This window comes from Erinaceus europaeus, chromosome 10, assembly GCF_950295315.1.
Source record: "Erinaceus europaeus chromosome 10, mEriEur2.1, whole genome shotgun sequence".
NCBI lineage: Eukaryota > Metazoa > Chordata > Mammalia > Eulipotyphla > Erinaceidae > Erinaceus > Erinaceus europaeus.
In genome coordinates this window covers 106795895-106819115 of record NC_080171.1, presented here as the reverse complement: position 1 = coordinate 106819115, position 23221 = coordinate 106795895, and the positions used below count along the sequence as shown (strand labels likewise).

The 23221-nt window shown below is 41.9% G+C and overlaps 1 protein-coding gene across 7 annotated transcripts in view; it reads right to left on the bottom strand.

Moving 5' to 3' along the window:
• DAPK1 (death associated protein kinase 1) overlaps positions 1–23221 on the bottom strand; it is a 205484-nt gene that overhangs the window by 77821 nt on the left and 104442 nt on the right. For all 7 annotated transcript variants that reach the window (XM_060200469.1, XM_060200466.1, XM_060200465.1 and 4 more), the window contains exon 3: positions 19789–20010. In XM_060200469.1, coding sequence (XP_060056452.1) covers positions 19789–20010 — 222 coding nt within the window. The remainder of the gene's footprint in view (positions 1–19788; positions 20011–23221) is intronic.

Here is a 23221-nt window from a genome sequence, read left to right as displayed (position 1 = left end):
GGTCAGGAGTGAGGGATTAAGCTAAGAAGCCTACTTAAAATTTAAAAGCCCTCAGGCTCCCATAGCCTACAGGGAAGGAAAAGAACTCTAAAAGAGGCTTTTAAAGCCACTGTGCTCCAACTCAAGGATTGAAATAATATTGAAACAACTGTTAATTAACACAACTGTCAACCCTTTGGGTGATTTACTTAGACACAAGTCAATCCAGGCAAGAGTGATCAGTAATTTGAAAAGTACTCAGAGAGGGACCTCATATCATACTACATAGAATGGTTAAACCAACAAGAAGAAATATTGGAGAAATGAACCAGGACAAGAGTCCAGCTAAAATCCCCCCAAAGGTTGAAGCACAAAAGAATGAGGCCAACATCCAAACACTAGTTAAGGAAATAATCACAGGAGTGAGTAAAGAGTTTGAAAGAATTGTCATTAGAAATGCAGAAACAAGGGCAACAAAAGGGAATAAATTAAAAAAAAAAAAAAGAAAGAAAAGAAATGCAGAAACAACAAATGAGACTTGAAAAAAATCATGTAAAGTGAAATCAGTCAGAAACAGAAGGATGAACATGGGATGATTTCACTCTCAGGCAGAAGTTGAAAACCAAGATCAGAAGAGAAAACACAAGTAGAACCTGAACTGGAATTGGCATATTGCACCGAAGTAAAAGACTCTGGGGTGGGTGGGTGGAGAATACAGATCCAAAAAGGATGGCAGAGGACCTAGTGGGTGTTATACTGTTATATGGAAAACTGGGAAATGTTATTCATGTACAAACTATTGTATTTACTGTCGAATGTAAAACATTAATTCTCCAATAAGGAAATTAAAAAAAAAGAAGAAACGTATATATACACCTACTTATAAACCTATTAGCTCTGCTGACTGCAGCAAGAAAAGGAAGATTCCCATCTTATAAAAAGATCCATAAGTGGAAATAAACTGGGATCCCCTAAAGGCCCCTGGACTCTAAAATCTGGGCTTCTATCATCAGGAAGGATTGCTGTGGAGAATTACTGTAAACCCTAGTCTCCAGGAAACTGAAGGTTTTAAAGCAATCACTTCCATTCATTAAAGAGGAAAAAAAAAAAAAAGCAGAATCATGAGTTTCTTTCAGAATCCAAGATAGAAACAAGATGCTGAACTGATAAATAGAAAATGCATCATGATTTATGAATACCAGCCGACACACTGCTGTAGGACCAGGCCACAGTATCCAGCTGTTAAGAAGGTGGCGGTAGTTCTGGGCAAAGCATAATGAGCAATTGTGCCACAGTCCAAATGGCTTCCTGATATTATTATCCAACTTCCTCACTTAAATAGCTGCATGCTCAAATCCATGGCCAAAAGATGGACTTTGAGTTTGCTGAGGCAGATTTCCAACGGGAGTCTGCTATTCTCAAGGAGACACGGTATTAAAAAAAAAACAAAAAAACCTTCAATACTATTTTTAAATGAAGATATTTTAAATAGACTCTAATGAGACAGTTGTAAAGCAAGCAAACCCAAATCAATTCTTTTTTTTCTTCCTCTCTTTCTTCTTCAGGAAACAGAATAGAATCTATTTGTCTTTTGCCCGTTAAAGAGACGGGAAGAATAAAAGCTGCAGGAAATAGGCTATTGGTTCGCACACTTGGTTTGTTAGGACCAGTTCTCTGGATAAAATGTCTTGATGGTTGATTTTTTTTCTTTTTTTTTTTGTCCCCAGGGTTATTGTTGGGGCGTGGTGTCTGCACTGTGAATACACTGCTCCTGGAGGCATTTTTTTCCCTTTTTTTTTTTTTTTTTTTGCTGTTGGATAAGACAGAAGGAACCTGAGGAAGAGGGGAAGACAGAGAGGGAAAGAAAGACAGACACCTATAGACTTGCTTCACTGCTTGTAAAGCAACCTCCCACAGGTGGAGAGCCAGGGGCTCAAACTGGGATCCTTATGCCAACCCTTGGTCTTCACGCCACGTGCACTTAACCCACTGCGCTACTGCCTGGCCCCCAATAATTGTTTTTCAAGCGATCAAGGCCTGCTGCTCAATGACACATCATACCTACAGGATGTCTTACGTAGGTGGTCATCACCTACAGTAGATGAGCAAAAGTCACATTCCACCCACCCCCTTTTTGAGCCCTTACTCATTTTCTACTTGAATTTGTTTCTATATTAAAAAAGAAATGTAGGAAAGGAGCATGGATGGGAGATAACATGAAAATATTTCAAACAGGTAAAAATCAGTTTGAAGCCTCGAGAAATGGAAACAATGGAGTCCGTCAGAAAAATTCAGAGAAAAATCATAAGACAGAATGAATAAAAAACCTTTACAGAATACAGAGGCTCAATATATGCCTCCCCAAAGAAATCTATGAACCAAAAGCATGCACTTGGAGAAAGGTAATGACATGAAAGAAAGGACTGGCAAGTTGAAGACCTTGGTTCTAATAGGCGGAGGGGGGGGGGGTTTAGGGGGTGGCAAGAGAATCAAAGTGTCCACATTAGGTTGAATTATATGCAAATTCTGAAGAAAAAAAGCAATCGCTAGTATGGCCTAAGGCAAAGTGAGGGCCAGAGTAGATCTTTAGCTGCCTGTGCTAGTAATCTGTGGTGAAGTCAATCCATCCCTTTGTCCGCCTGTCCATCTCTTTGTCCTTCTGTCCATTTGCGTATGATCCCAGCCTCATCCTCGGACCTGTCTGTTCATCTGTCCAGGTCCTCTCCTTAAGGCCTGTGTGTCCTCTTCATGCTCCCTACTTGTAGACTCGGTTGCTTTAGAGCCTAATAAAGAGCATTAAGTTAAAAAAAAAAAATACCAGGAGCTATCAGTTAACATCCCAAATACTGCAGTTAGTCACAGGAGAATACTGAGGAACTGCCACCACAACAAGGCTGATATAACTAAGGTTGATGCTACAGGCTCTCCTTTTCTTAGGTGAGGAAAGGCAGTGATACTGGGAGCAGCTGGCTACAAGAACAGAATTGTGGACTGAGGTAGTTTAAGCCGGAAGCCCACTGTAAAAACTACATGGGTGTTCTGGGCATGACTTTACTGAGTTCAATCCCAAGTCTGTCAGCTGGGCTATCAAAATGAAGTGCAGGTGTGGAGAGGCATGTGGGTACCTGCCCTCAGTGGTCTGAAAGGGGGCTCAGAAGTGTAGTCAGACACTTCTTCATGTGGTCATCTCAGCCATATACAGCCTAGTCAATTAGCCCAGCCCTCCAAAAAACACAGTCACATGCACTGCGCACTGGCATGGAGATGACCAAGAAGAAGAAAAGCACTGCTGGGGGAGATATTCTGTGTGAGTGTGGCAGGTAGAATAGAGGCTAAGAGACAAACTACTTCCCATTGGCTCAGGTAGATTCCTTGAACTACAGAAAGGACTCATGCGAAGAAAAAAGAAAAGACTTAACAGTAAAACTAACCAAGCATATGCTGGGCCTCTTTTTTCTTTAGTGGCCTCAGTCCAAGCATTGGTGACCCACAGAAAGAGTTAGGCCAGTCAAAAGTGGGCAAACAGAAAAGCTGGAGCAAGCCAGACATCTTCTCAGCTTGGATCATTCTAACTGGTGCTAGAACAAAAGTAAATCAAGCTAGGACAGCCATACACAGAGGTTTCATCCAAAAAAAAAAAAAAAAAAAATCAATCTGTCTTGTCTAGTTGAAAACAAGGAATGATTATCATCTGGGAAAGTACCCATCCCCTCCCACTCGTTGAGGGGGTTTATTCTCTCAGACAGTCCAGCCCACAGGGCTGAAAAGAAAGGTGCAGATTGTTGTGTCTTGGAAATCCCTGATGGAAAACCACTAGCCCATCAGATAAGGAGCTCGTCAGAGGATGGCGTTACCCATTCCTTAGTCTCCTCTCCCAAGATGAGAAAAACTATGATGTAAAAAGGGTTTAGCAGCCTGAGAAATGGAACAGTGGATGAAGCATTGGCCTTGCAAGCATGAGACTCCTGAGATCAATTCTCCAGGCATCCAGATTGTCAAAGTGATGCTCTGGGTTTATCGCTCTCCCTCTCTTATCAATAAATAATTTTTAGTATTTATTTAGTCCCTTTTGTTGCCCTTGTTGTTTTATTGTTGTAGTTATTATTGTTGTTGTTGTTGATGCCATCATTGTTGGCTAGGACAGACAGAAATGGAGAGAGGAGGGGAAGACAGAGAGGGGGAGATATAGACACCTGCAGACCTGCTTCACCGCTTGTGAAGCGACTCCCCTGCAGGTGGGAGGGAGCCAGGGGCTCAAACCGGGATCCTTATGCCAGTCCTTGGGCTTTGTGCCACCTGCGTATAAATAAATATTTTGAAAGTCAAAAGACTTAGATATAATGGGCTTAAAGTAGAGTGGTCCTTCCTTGAGACTGAAGATGGAGCTGAGAAAGAAGAAAGAATGGTTGTAAGAGATGGAAAAAGTGCAGAGTTGTTATTCTCTCTCTATTCGGGTATGGAGGATGTCAGATCTCTTCCTACCTCAGTTTTGCCCCTTTGAGCTCCAAAGGATCCAACCACTGACAGAAGACAGGACTTACAAGAAAAAGAGGGGGCACAAAGTAGAACACTTCCTTCTAGTACTTCAGATGAAGGAAAAAGAAAAGGTGGCAAAGAACCCTTATTCTGTTGGAAGTGAAGCAAAGAGCTATCCTCCCCAAGGCCTGTAAGAAAGACAGGAATGAGATTTGGATCTCTTTTTCAGTAGCACAGCTAGCCTGGGGTCACGCCAGGGTTGTCTTCATGTAGTGTGCTATTGATAAAATGGGCAACAGTGACTTTTGATTCCCTCAAGACTTCACTTTTCTTTATTCCTTTGCATAAATATTAAGTGTCTGTTAATGTGACTGGGTGCTTGCGGTTGCCAGTGATAATCAGCAGTTTTAATTTTAGTCACCTGGCTCTGATAATCACTGGCTTTTCATATCATAATGAGGGCATGCAGTAGGTTCTTGGTTTTGATTCCTTAGAACTCCATCAATTGGCTCTTCTCTCTGTTTCAATAACCCAACTGAACAAAGTTTTCAGTCCTATCCCTTCCAGGCTCATGATGGAAGAAATCAGTCAAGGTGGTAAACTGTTTTTTGTTCTTGTTGTTCATTTCAGCAGATCACAAATTATACAATTTTTCTTTTCCTTTATTTTTTCTCATTCCCATAATTCTTAGCCTAGACTCTCACTGCTAATATCCCAAATTGTCTCCTTGGCTCATGTCAACTTTCAAACACTCCTTTTTTTTTCTTTAAGTTTTTTAACCAGAGCACTTTTCAGCTCTGGCTTATGGTGGTGCGGGGGATTGAACCTGGGACTTTGAAGCCTCAGGCACGAGAGTCTGTTTGCATAACCATTATGCTATTTGCCCTCCGCCCAACTTTCAAACACTCTTACTGACCTTTGACTATGTGGTAGTAACATGTCCATCCCTAGACACTTGAAAAAGAAGTAGAAATAAATAAAACATTGGTACATCTGTTGGAAAGCTCATATTCTATGACAAGAGATACACATGAAAATTTATAATACAGTACAGTAAATGCTATAATCACCATCTTTCTAAAAAGTGATAAAAATACACAGAATTAATTAAATCTGAGGTCAGTGGCTAGGAAGACGATGCAGGGAAGAAGGTAATGTATGAGTTGAGATTTAACAGATGAGTAGGAAGTCTTTAGATGGATAAGCTTTGACATGCTAGGCAGAGTACATTATCAAAAAATGGATTTACAGTGCCTAAGAAAAAACAGGGCACCACCCAGTATTGGCAAGAAGTTTTCTGTGGAGTGAAGTGCCAGGGGAGAGGGGGGGTTAGACAGTAAGAAGGGCCAGCCAACAAAAATTAGTAGTCATGGGCCCCTTGGAATATACCTAAAATAGACCTACTAACTTTTTCCATAATGGAGTCCCCAAATCTTCATCTGCAATATATTCTTGCCTTTAGGGTAGTTTGCTGCTTTGTCAGGCACACAACTCGGGTTCCACCTGGTCCCCATCACACTGAAGAGAGCTTAGATGTTAAGGTCTCTTTCACTCTCTCACTGACTCTTTGTATCTTAAAAATAAATTAAGACCAGTATCTTAAAAAAAAAAAATGGGGAGGTAGCAACGCACCTGGTTGAGTGTACATGTTACAATACACAAGGACCTGGGTTCAAGTCGCCAGTCCCCATGTGTAGAGGGAAAGCTTCACAAGTTCTCTGTCTCTCTCCCTCTTCATCTCCATCTCCCCCCTTCCTCTCAATTCCTGGCTGTGTCTGTCCAATAAGTAAAGGTAATAAAAAGTAAGACTAAAAAAAAAAAAATCAAAATTTTAAGAAGAGAAATAGTAAGAACAGGGGACATGGGTTAAAGATTATGTATATTCTCTGGCTGATAGGCCTCAGTCTATAGGCAGGAGAGAGGTTCACAGATTAGTTTCTAAAGTTCTACTGTGATATCACTCATATACCATATCATCCATTGTATAAGTATATAATTCAGTGAGAAGTGTTTTTCTTTTTCTTTAATAATGTTCACAGAGTTGAGCAACTATCATCACAATATAATTTCAGAAATTTTCATCATCCCAGAAAGAACTGTGAATCTATTAGTAGACATTCCTCCAATCACTCCCCTGTCTCAGCAACGACTCATCTACTTTCTGTCTTTGCAAATCTGCCTATTCTGGATATTTCCTAAAAGTCAAATAGTATATATGTGTGTTCTTCTGAGCTAGCTGCTTAGAATGTTTTTTAAGGTGCGTCCATATTGCAGCACATACAAATATAAATGCTATTCCTTGTATTGTCGAATAATAAATAGTCCACTGCATGGATATACCATACTTGGATTTTAGTTTTATCAGTTGGTAGGTTTGAGTTGCTTCCACTTTTTGATTATTGTGAGCAGTGCTGCCATGGACTTCACATATCAGACTTTGTGTATACGTCTATATTTAATATCTATGTTTATTCAGAGTGTGTGTGTGTGTGTGTGTGTGTGTGTGTGTGTGTGTGTGAAGGAGAGGGAGGGGGCAGAAAGACAGATAGAACAGAGTACCCTTTGGCTATGTGCACTGTTGAGAATCAAACCTAGAACTTTAGGTTTGCAAAGCATGGAAGCTAAATGAGTCATCTCCTTGGTTCGGACATGCATTCCCACTCCTCTTGGGAATACACTAAGGAGGGGAAATGGCAAGTCGGGTAACCCTAAATTGACCATTTTGAGGAATGGCTAAATTACTTTCCAAAGCAGCTAAACTTTTTTTTTTTCTTTTGGTAGTCTCACCAGCACTGTAATTACATTATATTACACTGTGATTACATTAGAATGAAATATTCCGGAGAAATGTTTCAATCAAAACTTGATGTTCTCTGTCTTTATTATGATCACCTCAGCAAATGTGAAATGGTATCTTATGATGGCTTTGCTTTTTATTTATTTATTTATTTATTTTCCCTTTGTTGTTTTTTTATTGTTGTTGTTGCTATTGATGTCATTGTTAGATAGGACAGAGAGAAATGGAGAGAGGAGGGGGAGACAGGGAGAGAGAAAGATAGACACCTCCAGACCTGCTTCACCACGTGTGAAGCGACTCCCCTGCAGGTGGGGATCCGGGGGCTCAAACAGGTATCCTTACGCCGGTCCTTATGCTTCACGCCACGTAACACAATGCACTACTGCCCGATTCCCTGCTTTGCTTTTTTTCTTTTTAATTTATTTTTTAGACAGAGACAGAGAAGAAGAGAGAAAGAGATTGAACGAGACCACATCACCGAAGTTTTCTTCACTGCAGTAGGAGCCAAATTTAAACCTGGTTACCCACATGACAAAGCTATGCTATTTCATAAGCCATCATTCTGATTTTGATTTGAAGAGGTATCTAATGACTAATGATATACTGAACATCTTTTCATAAGCTCATCCACCAAAGATTTCTAAGCAGCAGAAGAAGCTAGGCTTTCCTTATTTTAATTTTTCTTGTGTCAAGTGGGGGTCTTGATTTCTTTTTTTCCTGGGCCAAATCGGTCATTGGGAGTGAGAGGGAGAGACACAGAGAGAAGAGACACAAGAACACTGGAGTTTCCTTCAGTATCACTGCTTATACCTGAGCTAAACACATGGCAAAGCACACTCCCTACCCATGAAGCAGTTGTTTTGTATTAGGTGTGGGCGGTTGCTGAAATGCAGACAGTTTATAAAAAACAAACAAAAAAAAAAAAACAGCAAAGATATAATAACTCAGGGAAGATCAATGAGGTCCTGAACCAGGGTAAATTATGTGAAAATGGCAATAAGGAGAGGGGCTACAGGGTTCTTTCAAAATTAAATCCCACAGAACTTAACGAAAGCTTGACTGTATGGCCTAGTAGGGGCGAGTAAAAGCCAAGACTGCCGAAGTTTTCTGAGCAACCAGAGGATGGCCACACCCTGAGTCATGCCACAGAAGCAGAGGGTAAGTGCAGCATGAGGAGGAGACACTGTGAGTTCAGTTTAGAACACATTAAGTTTGAGGTAACTTAAGGAATCCTTTCAGATGGAGGTGTTGAATAGGCAACTAGAAAACTGTGTGGGTTTGGTTTTAGAGAGACCTCGAGAAGGAACTTTAAGGATTATCAATAGACTGGGAGATGATGGTGGAGTAAGTATACGTGTTGCATATATATTAAAAAGTTGCGTGTATATATATGTGTTGCAATTTAGCAAGCTTCAGTAGGAGTCTTTTTTTTTTAACGGCAAGTAGAAGGATGAAAGGTATTAAAATGAAGAAAGAATGAGATTCAAGAAATGAGAGTCAAAACAGATACACATTGCTTCTCATATCCATGGAAACATATGGATGTCAAAGAGATTAAAGACCACGCCCACCCCTTCATTGAAGGATGCAGTACCCAAAGGATAAGAGAGGTAGATGAGCACAGCACTACTGGTAAACCATCCTCACAACAGAAAGTTACCGTCTGCCAAAGAACCAAGACTTCTAACTCTGGTCATCCATTTCTCCATCTCTGTATAGATTTCAAGAGTGAAAAATAATGGTGGGGGATGTGCATGCTTGAATAATGCACTTTATTGTTTATTTATTTATTTATTTTATTGCCTCCAGGGTTATTGCTGGGGCCTGGTGCCTGCATAATGAATCCACTGCTCCTGAAGGTTATATTTTTTCCCCCTTTTTGGTGCCCTTTTTGTTTTATCGTTGTTGTGGTTATTGTAGTTGTTGTTACTTCTGTCGCTGTTGTTGGATAGGACAGAGAGAAATGGAGAGAGGAGAGGAAGACAGAGAGGGAGAGAGAAAGATAGACACCTGCAGACCTGCTTCACCACTTGCGAATCGACCCCCCTGCAGGTGGGGAGCCGGGAGCTCGAACCGGGATCCTTATGTCGGTCCTTGTGCGTCGTGCCATGTGCACTTAACCCACTGGGCTACCGCCCGACCTCCATGCACTTTATTTTTAAGAATATGTGATAAACCCAGAGAAAGAAGAGCATGAGATGGAAATGGATCCATCCAAAAGCTCAGTGACGAATTATGTCTTCAATCTTCAACTCGAGAAAGATTTCATTGGAGACAGGTGGGTATGAAGAAAAGGCGTACCATGAAGTTAGGATTGTGTCAGAAGAACTAAGAAGCAAGAGAAATCTCATTAAATCCAAAGTAAGGCTGTTTTCTTTCATGCATTCATTCACTGAAACTAGAGCAGCTCTCTATCATATGGTGTCAAGGGTCAAGCCCAGAGCCTCAAGCATCTAAGAAACGGGTTCTACTTTCTGAACAACTCCCCAGTAACTGCTTTTGGAAAAAGAAAAAGAGAGAAGTCTACCATCATGATAATCTTCTCCTTCTCCTTCTCCTTCTCCTTCTCCTTCTCCTTCTCCTTCTCCTTCTCCTCCTTCTCCTTCTACTAGTGGAACCAGAGCCTCATGCTCACAAACATGAAACCAGCATTCTGGACCACTTTTCATTCAAAAAAGGAGAGACAGAGACAAGAGTGGCAGAGACAGCAAGAGGGAAAGAGTAACAGCAGAGCTTCCTCCATAGTCACAGCACCTACCACCTTCCTTGCCTGAGGTGCCAAGGCTCAAAACCTGTGCTGCATGATAGGTAATGCGAGCCCTCTACCCAGTGAGCTAGAGATTATTTCCTCTTTCTCTCTCTCTCGCTCTCTTTCTTTCTTTCTTCCTTTCCTTTTTAAATAATTTGTTTATTTACTCATGAGAAAGGAGAGAGAGAACCAGACATCACTCTGGTACATGTGCTGCCAAGGATTGAACTCAAGACCTCATGGTTGAGAATCCAATGCTTTATCCACTGCACCACCTCCCGGACATGAGAAGATTATTTTCTATTTACTTCACCAGACTCGTGCTTCACCTTTCTTCATCCAGTTCTGTAACCATGGAGAGGGCTCAGAGACCAAACCAAAAGGTTCCCTTGTCAACTGTCTCCTAGTTTGACTTGGTCAACCCTGCTGTCCTGTCCAGGTTACCATGGCTTGGCAAAGTCCCTCTATTAAGAGAGAGAGAGAGAGATATGCCAGGCAGGTCTCTCTGACATTATCCAATCCAGGTACTCCCCCTTGCTAATCCTTTGGGACTGTGGAAAATGGGGAGGGACTCCTTGCTATCACCATTCCTAAGGTTTTACCCCACCACTTGTTTTCTACCATTCCTAGAAATGCCTTTGTTAACAATCTTTTCATTGCATGATCTTCAAATGCCCCTGTGTATGTGTGCCATTGGCTACCTGAGAGGATGTAGGCTATGTCAAATTACAAGTTTTATTCCTTACCCCCTTGGAGACAGTTGAGAACAACTGTCGGGCGGTTCAAGGAGTTCGGGCAGTAATGCAGCAGGTTAAGCACACATGGCGCAAAGCGCAAAGACCAATGTAAGGATCCCAGTTCGAGTCCCCGGCTCCCCACCTGCGGGGGGGGGGGGAGGGGGTCACTAAATGGTGAAGCAGGTCTGCAGGTGTCTATCTTCCTCTCCCCATCTCTGTCTTCCCTTCCTCTCTCCAGTACTCTCTGTCCTATCCACTAACAATGATATCAATAACAAAATAATAATAAACACAACAATGATAAAACAACAAGGGAAAACAAGTAGCCTCCAGGAACAGTTGATCGGTGGTGCAGACACTGAGCCCCAGTTTCCTGCCACTATTGGGTCCTCAGAACCGCTGTCCATCCAGCCCAACTGATTAGTTCTGCCGCTGTTGCTGCTTGCCCAGGCCAGGTTTCTAACACCATTGTCTGCTGCCAGCTGCCTACCTCCACTGTCAACACCCAAACAGCCCAATGAAGTCCAACTGCTGCTGGTATGTATCTTCCCTGCTGCTGTCCATTGCTATCCACTCCCTGCTGTATATGCTGCCCAACCTGGGTCACTCTGTGTATTGTAACTCTGTTCAGAACTTCACAATAGCAGGAAAGAAAAAAGAAGAAAGTAAACAAAAGCTGTAAGCATGTGGTAGTTGTAAGAAACTGTGGGGCTCAAGTCTCCACACCAGTAGGCCCCTGAGGGTGGAGCCACAGAGATACATGCATGACACTGGTGCATCCCGTCAACCTGTGGAAGGTTTGGCAGAGCCTTGATAATTTAACACTAGCCAGGCACTGGTGACTATTAGTCCCTGGTATCCAGTCCTGTTCAGCACTGCTGGCTCTGCTCTTCATGAAGAATAAAACATAATGGGAAGACAGCAAAGCGACTACAATGGTGAGTCCAGACAGCAGATGAAGGAAACACCAAATTCAATAGCTATATGGACCACCTGATGGGAAAAATTAAAGCTACAGTTCTAAGGAAGCTCATCAGACTGAGAAGATTATGGAAAGGAGTACAACCAATTCAGAGAAATATGGGAGATGATAGGAAAATTCCATAGAGTAGTCAGAAGAACAAAGAGTGTAGTGATTGGACACACACACACACACACACACACACACACACACACACACACACACACATCAAAGGGGAATACCTATTGGAAAACAGATGCCAAAGACAGAAGGGAGAGCAGAAAGAAGGGGTCAGGCAGTGGCATACTTGGTTGAGCATAGGCATTGCAGTGCGCAAGGATGCAGGTTCAAGCCCCTGGTCCCCACCTGCAGAGGGAAAGCTTCACGAGTGGTGAAGCAGGGCTGCAGGGGTCCTTCTATCTCTCTCCCTGTATACCTCCCCTGTCAATTTCTCTCTATGTATGCAATAATAAACCAAAATATTTTTTAAAAAAGATAAAGTAGAGGAAACCAACCAACCCCTCTCTCCCATAAAATGAACAAAAACAGGGGATGGACGATAGTGCAGCAGATTAAGCGCACATAGCAGGAAGGGCAAGGACCTACGTAAGGATCCTGGTTTGAGACCCCGGCTCCCCACCTGCAGGGGGGGGTTGCCTCACAAGCGGTAAAACAGGTCTGCAGGTGTCTTTCTCTCTCCCACTCTACCTTCCTTTCCTCTCTCGATTTCTCTTTGTCCTATACAACAACAGCAATAACAACAAGGGCAACAAAAATGGGAAAAATGGCCTCCAGGAGCAGTGGATTCATAGTGCAGGCACCAAGCCCCAGTGATAACCCTAAAGGCAAAAAAAAAAAAAAAAAAAATCAACAAAAAATGTAAAGAGCTCTTAAACATATAAGAGATATATGAAACTATCTCTAGAAGAACACCATTCATACCAATGTGGGGGTAAGGGAAGGACAGGAAGAAGGAGAAGGGAGAAGAGGACAGAATTCATAGCTGAAGAAATATTCACTGAGAATTTCCCCCCAAATTAAAGAGAAACAGACAGCCCCCCAGGAATACAAACCTAAGTTCACCAAAGCACATAATAATAAGATGGCAAAGATCAAAGACTGTTGAGGATTCTGAAGGTTGTTCAAGAAAGTCAGAGTTGCCTCTCAAAGAATCCCCATACAACTAGCAGCTGATTTCGCTACAGAAACTCTAAAGGCTGACTGGAGTGGCAGGACATATTCAAAGTTTTGAATGGAAATGGGAAGAACTTCTCAGATAATCAGCAGCTAAAGGAATTTACTACCACTACACCAGACCTATAAAAAATACTGAAGGGACCAAAATACATATATTAGAAGGGATTTATATAAAATAAAAAAATATAGAATGACCTCACCCAGAGAGGCTAAGCAAGCAAAGCCAGGAAAACAAGTAAAGCCCAATAAAGCTCATAAGCTCAACCTACAGAACTGAGGTAAACAATGGGGACAGTGTTGGGGGGGCGCTTTTTAGGGAGGATGGGCTCTATTTGGACACTTTGGTGGATGGATTTTGGTGCTTTTGTTGGGATGATGGCAGGGTCATATATTTTGAGGAGGTAAGAAATCGCACAGCAGAAACGCCTGTATGCATATAAATCAAGTTACCATGAAAACTATTGAGATGAAGCAAGAGGGGAGAAACCAGAGTGCTTCAGATCGGTTAAGTCACAATTCTACAGAGCTGCCATGTGTTACATCCATTCCAAGCACTGGGCAGGAAATTTGCTGACCAAGATAGAATTTATGAAAAATGGTTAAAAATTTCAATGGTGGGGGCTGGGCAGTAGCGCACCAGGTTAAGCACACATGGTGCAAAACGCAAAGCACAAGGACGGGTGTAAGGATACCGGTTCGAGACTCCAGTTCCCCACTTCACAAGCAGTGAAGCAGGTCTGCAGGTGTCTATCTTTCTGTCTTCCTCTCTGTCTTCCCTTCCTCGCTCAATTTTTCTCTGTCCTATCCAACAACAACAACAACAGCTATAACAACAATAACAACCACAACAAGGGCAACAAAAAAGGGAAAAATAGCCTCCAGGAGCAGTGGATTCATAGTGCTAGCACTGAGCCTAAGTGATAATCCTGGAGGCAAGAAAAGAGAAGAGGGGAGGAGAGGGGAGGGGAATGGAGGGGAGGAGAGGGGAGGGGAATGGAGGGGAGGAGAGGGGAGGGGAATGGAGGGGAGGGGGGAGGGGAGAGGAGGGGAAAATTTCAAGAGGAAGTATGAACAACTCCCAAGCAATAGAACTATCCTAGAGCATATACCTTTGGTCCTTGGAGAAAGTCTAAGAATGGCCAATCACTAGAGCTATGAAGTACCTACAGACAGCCTGTAAGCAGCAATCTAACTCCAGCTTACCAAAACTTAATGATTATGGCTCTTTGTTGGAGGAAAGCAAAGATTTCAGTTACCTTTTATCAGTAACTCGTATGTACAGCAGAGAACATGAAACCAGATATCAGAATTACAAACAGATCACTAAAACTACAAGTCTATATGCTCACAAATACATGTGGATACTTTTACCATTTCCATTATTTCACATGTGTTAAGACTATCCAGAAATCAAATGCATATAAAGTGAGAGGAAAAATACACTGAGGAAAATCTATATCCACTCAGCTAAAAAGAAGTAGATGTGGAGGGACATACACACAGAGTTTGATTTCTCACAAGAATGCCTGGATGGAAAACAGCCTATTCCACATGATTTAGTTCTGTTGTGAAAGGCAGGGATTGGGGCCAAATGCACTTCAGTTCTCTGTTCTTGCCTAACAGTAGATATCTGAGCAGCCAGCTGCCAAAAAGTGTAAGGCAGAACAGTTCTTAAAATTACCTTTGTGAATAAAAACAAAAGTTCAAAAAGTCAAAAGAGCTGGATTGAGCTCAAAGAAAAGAACAAATTAGCAGAATTTTTAAAAAGAAAGAAAGAAAACCCACTTTAAATAGCTCTAGTGTACTTTTGTGTTTTTTGAAGATCAGGGAAGGAGCCAAGATTGATATGGTGGGGACTAAAAGACCTCCATCATCAGATACACCTAGCTTACAGCATTGCTTATGCCCCTGCCATTGCATTCAACCTAGCAAAATTTTGCTGCTTTCAGGATAGTTTGAGAGACTATCACTTTAGCATTTGTTTCTTAAAAAAAAAAAAAAGTTCTATGACTCTTTAGTTCACTGGTGCAGAAAATTTATCCACATGCATCCACTATGCAGACATACAGTGAAGAAAATTGATATTCTTGGGAGTCAGGTGGTAGCATAGCGGGTTAGGCGCAGGTGGCACAAAGCGCAAGGACCGGCATAAGGTTCGAGCCCCTGGCTCCCCACCTGCAGGGGAGTTGCTTTACAAGCGGTGAAACAGGTCAGCAGGTGTCTGTCTTTCTCAGCCCTCACTTCCCCTCCTCTCTTCATTTCACTCTACCCTATCCAACGACATCAATAATAACTACAGCAATAAAATAACAAGAGCAACAAAAGGGAATAAATAAATATTTAAAAATAATAAAAAAGAAGAAGAAAATTGATATTCTTGTTATTTTACATTTCAAAATGCCTGGTAATGACAGAGTGAGCCAACTTAACAATGATCCTACTTAAGTAAGGTGATCTAATATTGCACAAACATTTGAATACAACTCAGAATACACACTCAGCTGTTTGGAATGAACAAACTCAACTCTAAAAAAAATTATTAACTTAGCCAAAGTCAAAAAGAAACCTTAAGGGGGGAGTTGTTGCTCCATAGGGACATGGTTTCAGTTTTGCAAGATGAAAATATTCTGGAGACTTGTTGCACAATGATGAGCATCTAGCTAACATTACTGTGCACTGAATTATTAAAATGGGGGTGGGAGGCAAGTGAGGCTTCACCTAGCACAAAGCACACTCTGCCATGAAGTCTGCGGGTGTTTATCTTTCTCTCCCCCTCTCTGGCTTCCCCATCTTTCTCAATTTCTCTCTGTCCTATCCAACAACAATGACATCAATCATAACTATAACAATAAAACAACAAGGGCAACAAAAGGAAATAAATAGTAAATAAAAAATATTCAAAAAAGAAAAAGAAAAAGGTTTCCTCTAGTTTAAAGATCAACTCAAAAATCCAACTAGAACAGATAAGAGTGGGGGAAGGGGGGAGATGGAGAGACCGAACTGACTTGACTTCCTTGAGGCAGTTGAACATACCAACCAACAGTTAGGGAAATTTTAGCATCCTCACTTTTCAAACAAGTGATCCTAAGCTATGGAGATGACACTTCTGAAGCAGGCTGTGATGGAGTGACAGCCTCTCCTGTCTTGAGTCAGAAACAGAACTGCCCACTCCCTCCCAAACTGCTCCGCCCAGGCCTTTGTAGACAGTAAGATCATGGAACACACTGTTTCTTCACTGCAGGATAAAACTGACTTGATCAGATGTTTGGCTGCTAACAGAATTTTAGATTTGCAAGAAAGCAGACTCTCAGTGCAGGAATTAAAGTTTATTAACCAATTAGCAATTCTTAATTAGCTTTCTAGGGCTACTGTAAGAAAGTATGTAGTGGGAGCTGGGTGGTGGTGCACCTGGTTCAGTACATGTTATAATACAATGCACAAGGACCAGGGTTCAAGCCCCCAGTCCCCACCTGCAGGGAATGGTGAAGCAGTGTTACAGTTATCTCCTTGTCTCTCTCCCTCCCCTCTCAATTTCTGGCTGTCTCTATCCAATAAATTAATAAAAATAATAAAAATTTAAAAAAAGATGTCCTGGCCTTTCATCTTTAAAAAAAAGTAAGAAAGTATGTACCGGGTGGTTTAAAATAACAAAAATGTATTGCCACATGCTTCTAAAGGTCAGAAGTCCAACATCAAGGTGTCAGTGATCATGATTCTGAGGCAGTTCCAGGTGGTCCTAACAGTACCATCACAGCAACTCTCTAAGACACTCTTCCTGGATCTCTGACTTTACCCTTGTTCCTATAAAGACACCGCTCACCTGGAACAAAGCATTCACCCTACTCCAAACATAACCTCATCTGGAATAATAAGGTCACATTTTGAGGTGGTGAGTATTAGGACTTATCATTCGTTTGGCAGAGAAACACAATTCTGTCTAGAACAGCTTCTCAAACAGTGCATACTTAAGACCAAATCACCTGAGAATGTGTCGAAAATGCAAACTGCTGAGCTCCACTCCAGACACACTAAATCAGGCACTCTGGAAGTATAGTCAAATGTGTTATTATTAATATTATTATTTTTCAAATGTGTTATTTTAACAAGCCTTCCAGGAGACTCTAATGCACACTCAAGGTTGAGGACAACTGTTTTCAAGCAAGCACACCATATATATGTTATTCCCCTTCCCCCCAAAATCATTTTGTAATTCCAGTGTGTGTCTTGCCCTTCCAAGTCTCTTTGAAGAAGTTTATGACTATACTTATCACACTGCTTCTTCGATGGTGGTGATCAAAAACACTGACTACTTACATAAAAGAGGCTAGAATTTGGATGCTGAGGCAGGTCATATGCGGCCTTCAGACACATTTTATTTTGCCTGTTCATAAGTCCATGTATGCTAACATTAACTTACATTGCACACATTCTATGGGGGCAGAAATAAGACTTGGCAACAGATCCAAAATTTCCTATGAGGGAGATCTTGTAAGTATCCATTAGCTCTGCTCGCCATCATTCCTGGAGGCCTCCCTGATACTGAAGCCATGCGCAGACCAAACTGTCTCATTTCCATCATTTGCCAGACTCCTAAAGCCATTGAGGTTTAGACTATGTTTAGAAACAAAGGAAGTGTATCCATAATCCTAAATACTGGCTATCTATGAGCAGCAAGTTTTCTAGAAAGCAGTGTCTCTGATTAGCACAGGCTAGAAGTTCTGAGAGTTTAGTCTCACTTTTTCACCAAGTTATGAAATGACTCAAGCGCTGAAAAATCAAATTGTTATAGTGGCTGTAACTGTGGTTGTATAGGTGCAACCATGTGTGGGTAGGCACAGTAAAGGGAGCACAGTAAAGGGATTTTTGTATCGGCACGACTTCATTAAAGACCAATGGGTTATGGAGAGCATGAAAGCATGATTTTTAAAAACATCACATATGCCTCCTTCGTGTGCATGCAATGCTTAACTGTAACAGCAGATCAACTGTGAAAAACCTACTTTCCAGAGAAACAAGTATGGGTGGTGGTGGTGGGGAGGGCTGAACAGTCATTCTTTAAAGTTTTAATTTGTTTTCAAGAGTTAGAAAAATTTTAAAGGAGAGATTCCTGACTAAGATTTAACAAATATGGCTTTCATGCAGACTCCAAAGAATTTTGTTGTACAAAAGGCAGGGAAACAACATACCTATCCCGCACCACAGCTAGGTTACTGCAGATAGTTCATAAAATAGTAACTAAAATGGTAACGGTTTTTAGGGGTTTTTTTATTATTATTATCTTTACTTATTATTGGATAGACACAACCAGAGATCAAGAGAGAGGGGAAGATAAGAGAGGGACAGAGACAGAGAGACACCTGCAGCCCTGCTTCACCACTTGCAAAGCTTCCCCCCTGCATGCAGGTTGGGACTGGGAGCTTTGTGCATTGTAACACATGCACTTAACCATATGTGCTACCACCAAGCCACCAACCAGCCTCCAAGAGATAAATTTTTTATTTTAATTTTTATTTTACGAGTGATTTAATATTAATTTACAAAATTTTAAGATAATGGAAGTGTTATTTTAATAAAGCCAGGCCTGGAGCTGGGAGGCAGAAGCTCATACATACATGTGGAGACAGGAAAAAACAAGTCTTACCAATCAGCCCAGAGGAACTTATACTCATCATGGAGTTTATCACCAACTAATAAACTAGAAAAGCAAACCGATTCCAAGATTATAAAACCAACTACTCTGATGAATGACCATTACTATAGGTCATTTATAAGGTTAGTTTCTAAGACTTTGTTCAGTGTTATTCTCTCCTCAGTCATTACTGTTTCTTAGCACAAATAAGAAAGATAAAATGAAGTGGAGGATCTCACCGATGATTAAATATTTCCTTTAAGTTCTTAGAATTTAAAAAAGAGAAATTTCGGGAGTTGGGCGGTAGTGCAGCGGGTTAAGCGCAAGGTGGCACAAAGCGCAAGGATGGGTGTAAGGATCCCGGTTCAAGACCCCGGCTCTCCACCTGCAGGGGAGTCACTTCACAGGCGGTGAAGCAGGTCTGCAGGTGTCTCTCTTTCTCTCCCCCTCTGTCTTCCCCTCCTCTCTCCATTTCTCTCTGTCCTATCCAACAATGATGACAATAATAACTACAACAACAAAGCAACAAAAGTGAACAAATAAAATTTTTTTAAAAAAAAGAAACATTTTTTTTCTATTATCTTTACTTCATTGTTGGACAGAGACCACCAGAAACCAAGAGGGAACAGTAGGTGATATAGGGGTGAGAGACAGAGAGACACCTGCAACACTACTTCACCACTCGCAAAGCTTCCGCCCTGCAGGTGGGAAAGGGGGACTCGAACCCAAGTACTTGCACATTGTAACATGGGCACTCACCAGGTGTGCCACCACCTGGCTCCTCAAAAACAAGTGCTATCATCACCTCTAATCAATTCTAATTCAATTTAACAGTTCCTCCACTTAAAAGGGGGAGAGCATGTAAAAGAGGGAGGGGAGAGAATGAGGAGGAGATAAAAGGAGAAAAAAAAAAAGAGAAAACAAAAGACAAGAAGGAAAAGCAAAGGAAGGGAAATGAACAGTATGAGAGCAGAGACTTTACGTAAAGCTTAACATAAAGCACAGGCCTAAAGCTTAGCCAACACAAAGTTGGGAGCACAGATGATCTGATGGCAGAGAGAATCGCCTAAGACTGCAGGGCCCTCTTGCATCGGGAGACCCACGGTAGTGGAAACAGAACTTCAGGATGAGATTAGGTAACTGCAGTGAGGTGCTGGGGTAGGGAGCACCATTACTCTTGAACTTGCCAAAGCAGTTGTAGGGAAATTGTGGGCTGACTTCACCCCACCTTCCTCCTGCCCCAGACAACCACAGAGCACTCACAGTTCCAGAATCAGGATGACGTCCGTCTTGCTCTCATAAACCTCGTGCAGGGTGATGACATTGGGATGCTGAATCTCCTTCAAGATGCTGACCTCCCGCTCAATATCCTCACGGCTCACGCCCCGCCGGCTCGATTTTGTCCTCCTTTTTTTGATAAACTTGGCGGCATACTGGAGACCGGTGCTTTTCTCACGGCATTTCTTCACAACTGCAAACTGCCCACTGAAGAGAGGAGATATTAAGTCACACAAGGCACTTCTACTTTCTTTACTCTTCACTGCTATTTGAAGGGTCCAAACTGTGACGGATGAGTAAATTAAATAGTGGTGTGTCTTACTATATTTGAGTTTCATTAAGTCTGTTTCTTTAGGCATAACTTTGCAGAGAATGTGAATTGACATTTTGTAAATTACATTTTGCTGAGTGGGTGATAATAATGCCTCTGTTTTTCTGTGCTTTCCTCCTGTCCTTCCTTCCCATTTCAGATTCAGGACATTAGGGAAGAGCTCCCTTGGGGGGAGGGGGGGATGTCTTTCTTTCCAAAGGAAACTGTACAGAAACTTGCCTTTGATGACGTATTTCTACCATCAGTATTTATCAATTTAAACACCCCAGGCCCCTCCCAAAAGCTATTATCTTGTTCATACTTTGGGAACTGTTAAGCCATATATATATATATATATATATATATATATATATATATATATATATATAAACTTCTGATTATTTCTCTAGTACATCACCTCTCTCCTCTTATCCAATAAGATCGATATCAAGGAATTTTTTTTTAAGATTTATTGTACTTTTTTTTTGCCTCCAGGGTTATTGCTGGGGCTCAGTGCCTGCATTATGAATCCACTGCTCCTGGAGGCTATTTTATCCCCTTTTGTCGCCCTTGTTGTTTATCATTGTTGTTATTGTTGTTAGGAGAGAGAGAACTCGAGAGAGGATGGGAAGACAGAGAGGGGGAAAGAAAGAGAGACATCTGCAGACCTGCTTCACTACTTGTGAAGTGAACCTCTTCCTCCCCCATCCGCCCCGCCCCGCAGGTGGGGAGTCAGGGGCTTGAACCTTAGGCTGGTCCTTGTGCTTTGTGCCATGTGTGCTTAATCCGCTGCGCTACCGCCTGGCCCCCTATCAAGGAATTTCTATGCTTCTAGAAAGTTTGGCTCCATTCCCAACTACAGATACAAATCATATGACCTCAACTGAGCAAATCAGTGCACTCTATTCTTCTAGCCCAGGTGATAGACATGTGACCTAACAACAATCTTTCAAAGAATGTGGAGAAAAAGAAACACACATAAACACACACACACACCATCAAAAAAAAAAGTGATAGTGTATACCTCAGGGGCATCAGGGGAATCGCTTTAGGTTCTAAGCAAACCACTGCAGAGGCAGAAGCAACAGAAGGAAAGCAACTAGATCTGTGATCACACGTTAGTGTGGCTAGATCAATCTGAGCCTGAAGTCATCAACTTTTGAGTTTTTCAGCAACAGTAGCCAATAAATTCCCTTTACTGCTACAGTCAATTTGATTTGGGTTTGTAATTTCTTGCAGAGGAAGGTATCCCATACACGCTAATTGCCCCAGCATGTGGTCAGAGCCTCCTACCCATATATGAAAGAGTGTAACAGAAGCTGATACAAAATAAAAGATGAATATGGAAGCATATGAGATGTTGAGTGGGTAGTGCAAGGTCGACCCCATCTATCCCAGGATCTACACATGTGCCTGGTACCCACAATAGAACAGCTCTGTAGAGAACTATCACAGCGGGGCCTGGTGGTGGCACAGCTGGTCAAGTGCACACATTACAGTGAACGAGAACCCGGGTTCAAGCCCCTCGTTCCCACCTACAGGTGGAAGGCTTTGTGAGTGGTAGAGCAGAGTAACAGGTGTTTCTGTCTCTCTCCCTCTCTATTACCCCCTTTCCTCATGATTTCTGGATGTTTCTATCCAATAAATAAATAAAGATAATATTTTTTTAAAAAAATAGAATCATCAGTTATTTTTAGCTAGCTTTATCCTCCCTCTTTATATGAAGATGAAAGAACATAAAATAGGGCTAAAATTTTGCTGCTAAAGAATAAAAACTTTAAAACACAGCTCAGTTTCTTCAGAAGCAGGTCAGTAAAGAAAAAAATTCAGTGTCATCTTTATTTTTTAGTTTTTTATTTTATTTATTTATTTATTTATTGGATAGAAAGAGCCAGAAATTGAGAGGGAAGGGGAAGATAGATAGATAGATAGATAGATAGATAGATAGATAGATATGGGACACTTCGGTATTGCTTCAAAGTGCTGTACACTTGTAAAGCCTTCCCCCTGCAGGTGGGGACTGGGGGCTTGAACTTGGTCCTTGCTTATTGTAACATGTGCACTCAACCTGGTGTGTCACCACCTGGCCCCATGTTATCTTTATAGCTGTGTCATAATTCCTGCATGGCAGATGATGGAAATCTTCTTCCGCCCTCCTGCAGCAAGACAGCAGAGCAGTTGAAGAATAAATCATGCCAGAATGTTAGTACCACCTTATACAGTTATGTTAGTACTTTATTACAAAACCATTTTCTGATTTCTCAAGGGAGTGAAAACTAGACCTTCTTTGGGTAGGTAGGAAAAGGGCAGGCAGCTGAGATGGAGTTGATGGAGACAAGACGAGGGAGTCTCCTCTTCACAGAAGCATTATCATGAGTACTAGAAAGGGAACTTAAGATGGAGAGGGGCCAGGGTTTGAGCCCAGGCCAGCACCTTCAAGCCCTAAGCAGCCTATCTATAATCCCAGGGGCTGGGCTCCTATACACCTCTTACATAGTCACAGCAACTTGTTCAAGGATGTAAAGATTCAAGGCAGCCCCTGTGGTTTGAATTATGCTGCTCTGAAAAAGTCAACCCAAAGAGGAGAAAAAAACAACTACAAATGAACCACAAAGATGTTAGAAGGCAATTCCAAGTGTGTTTTCACAGCCAGATTTTCTGTGTTAACTGTTCTCCCTCATGAGTGCCAAGGGGCAAAGGAGCCCAGAAAGGGAAATATATATATAATATCGCACAACAGATTTTGCTGTGTTCAAGTGTGTAAAACTGAGAAATCTGGCCTCTGGATTCAACCTTCAACGCTTCATCCTCCTGCCCTCTTCCCCTGCCTAACTATCCCCAGAGGAAATGCTCAGGCTCAACTACAGCCCTGACCCAGGAAACCAACGGGTAGGAGGCCTGATGGGAGACCTTGAGGCCTTGGGGTGCGCTGGGAAATGGATGCCAGGATTTCCACAGTGCAATCTCCTCGGGCAGCCTCCTTGGAGAAGAAATTCTCCTCTAAGCACAGTAATTTGTGTTGTGAGGCTTAATTTCAGTTGGACTGCTTGTTAATGGCTACTCAGATCCTTTCCTCCCAGATCAGTTGGCTTCCCTACTTGGGGGACA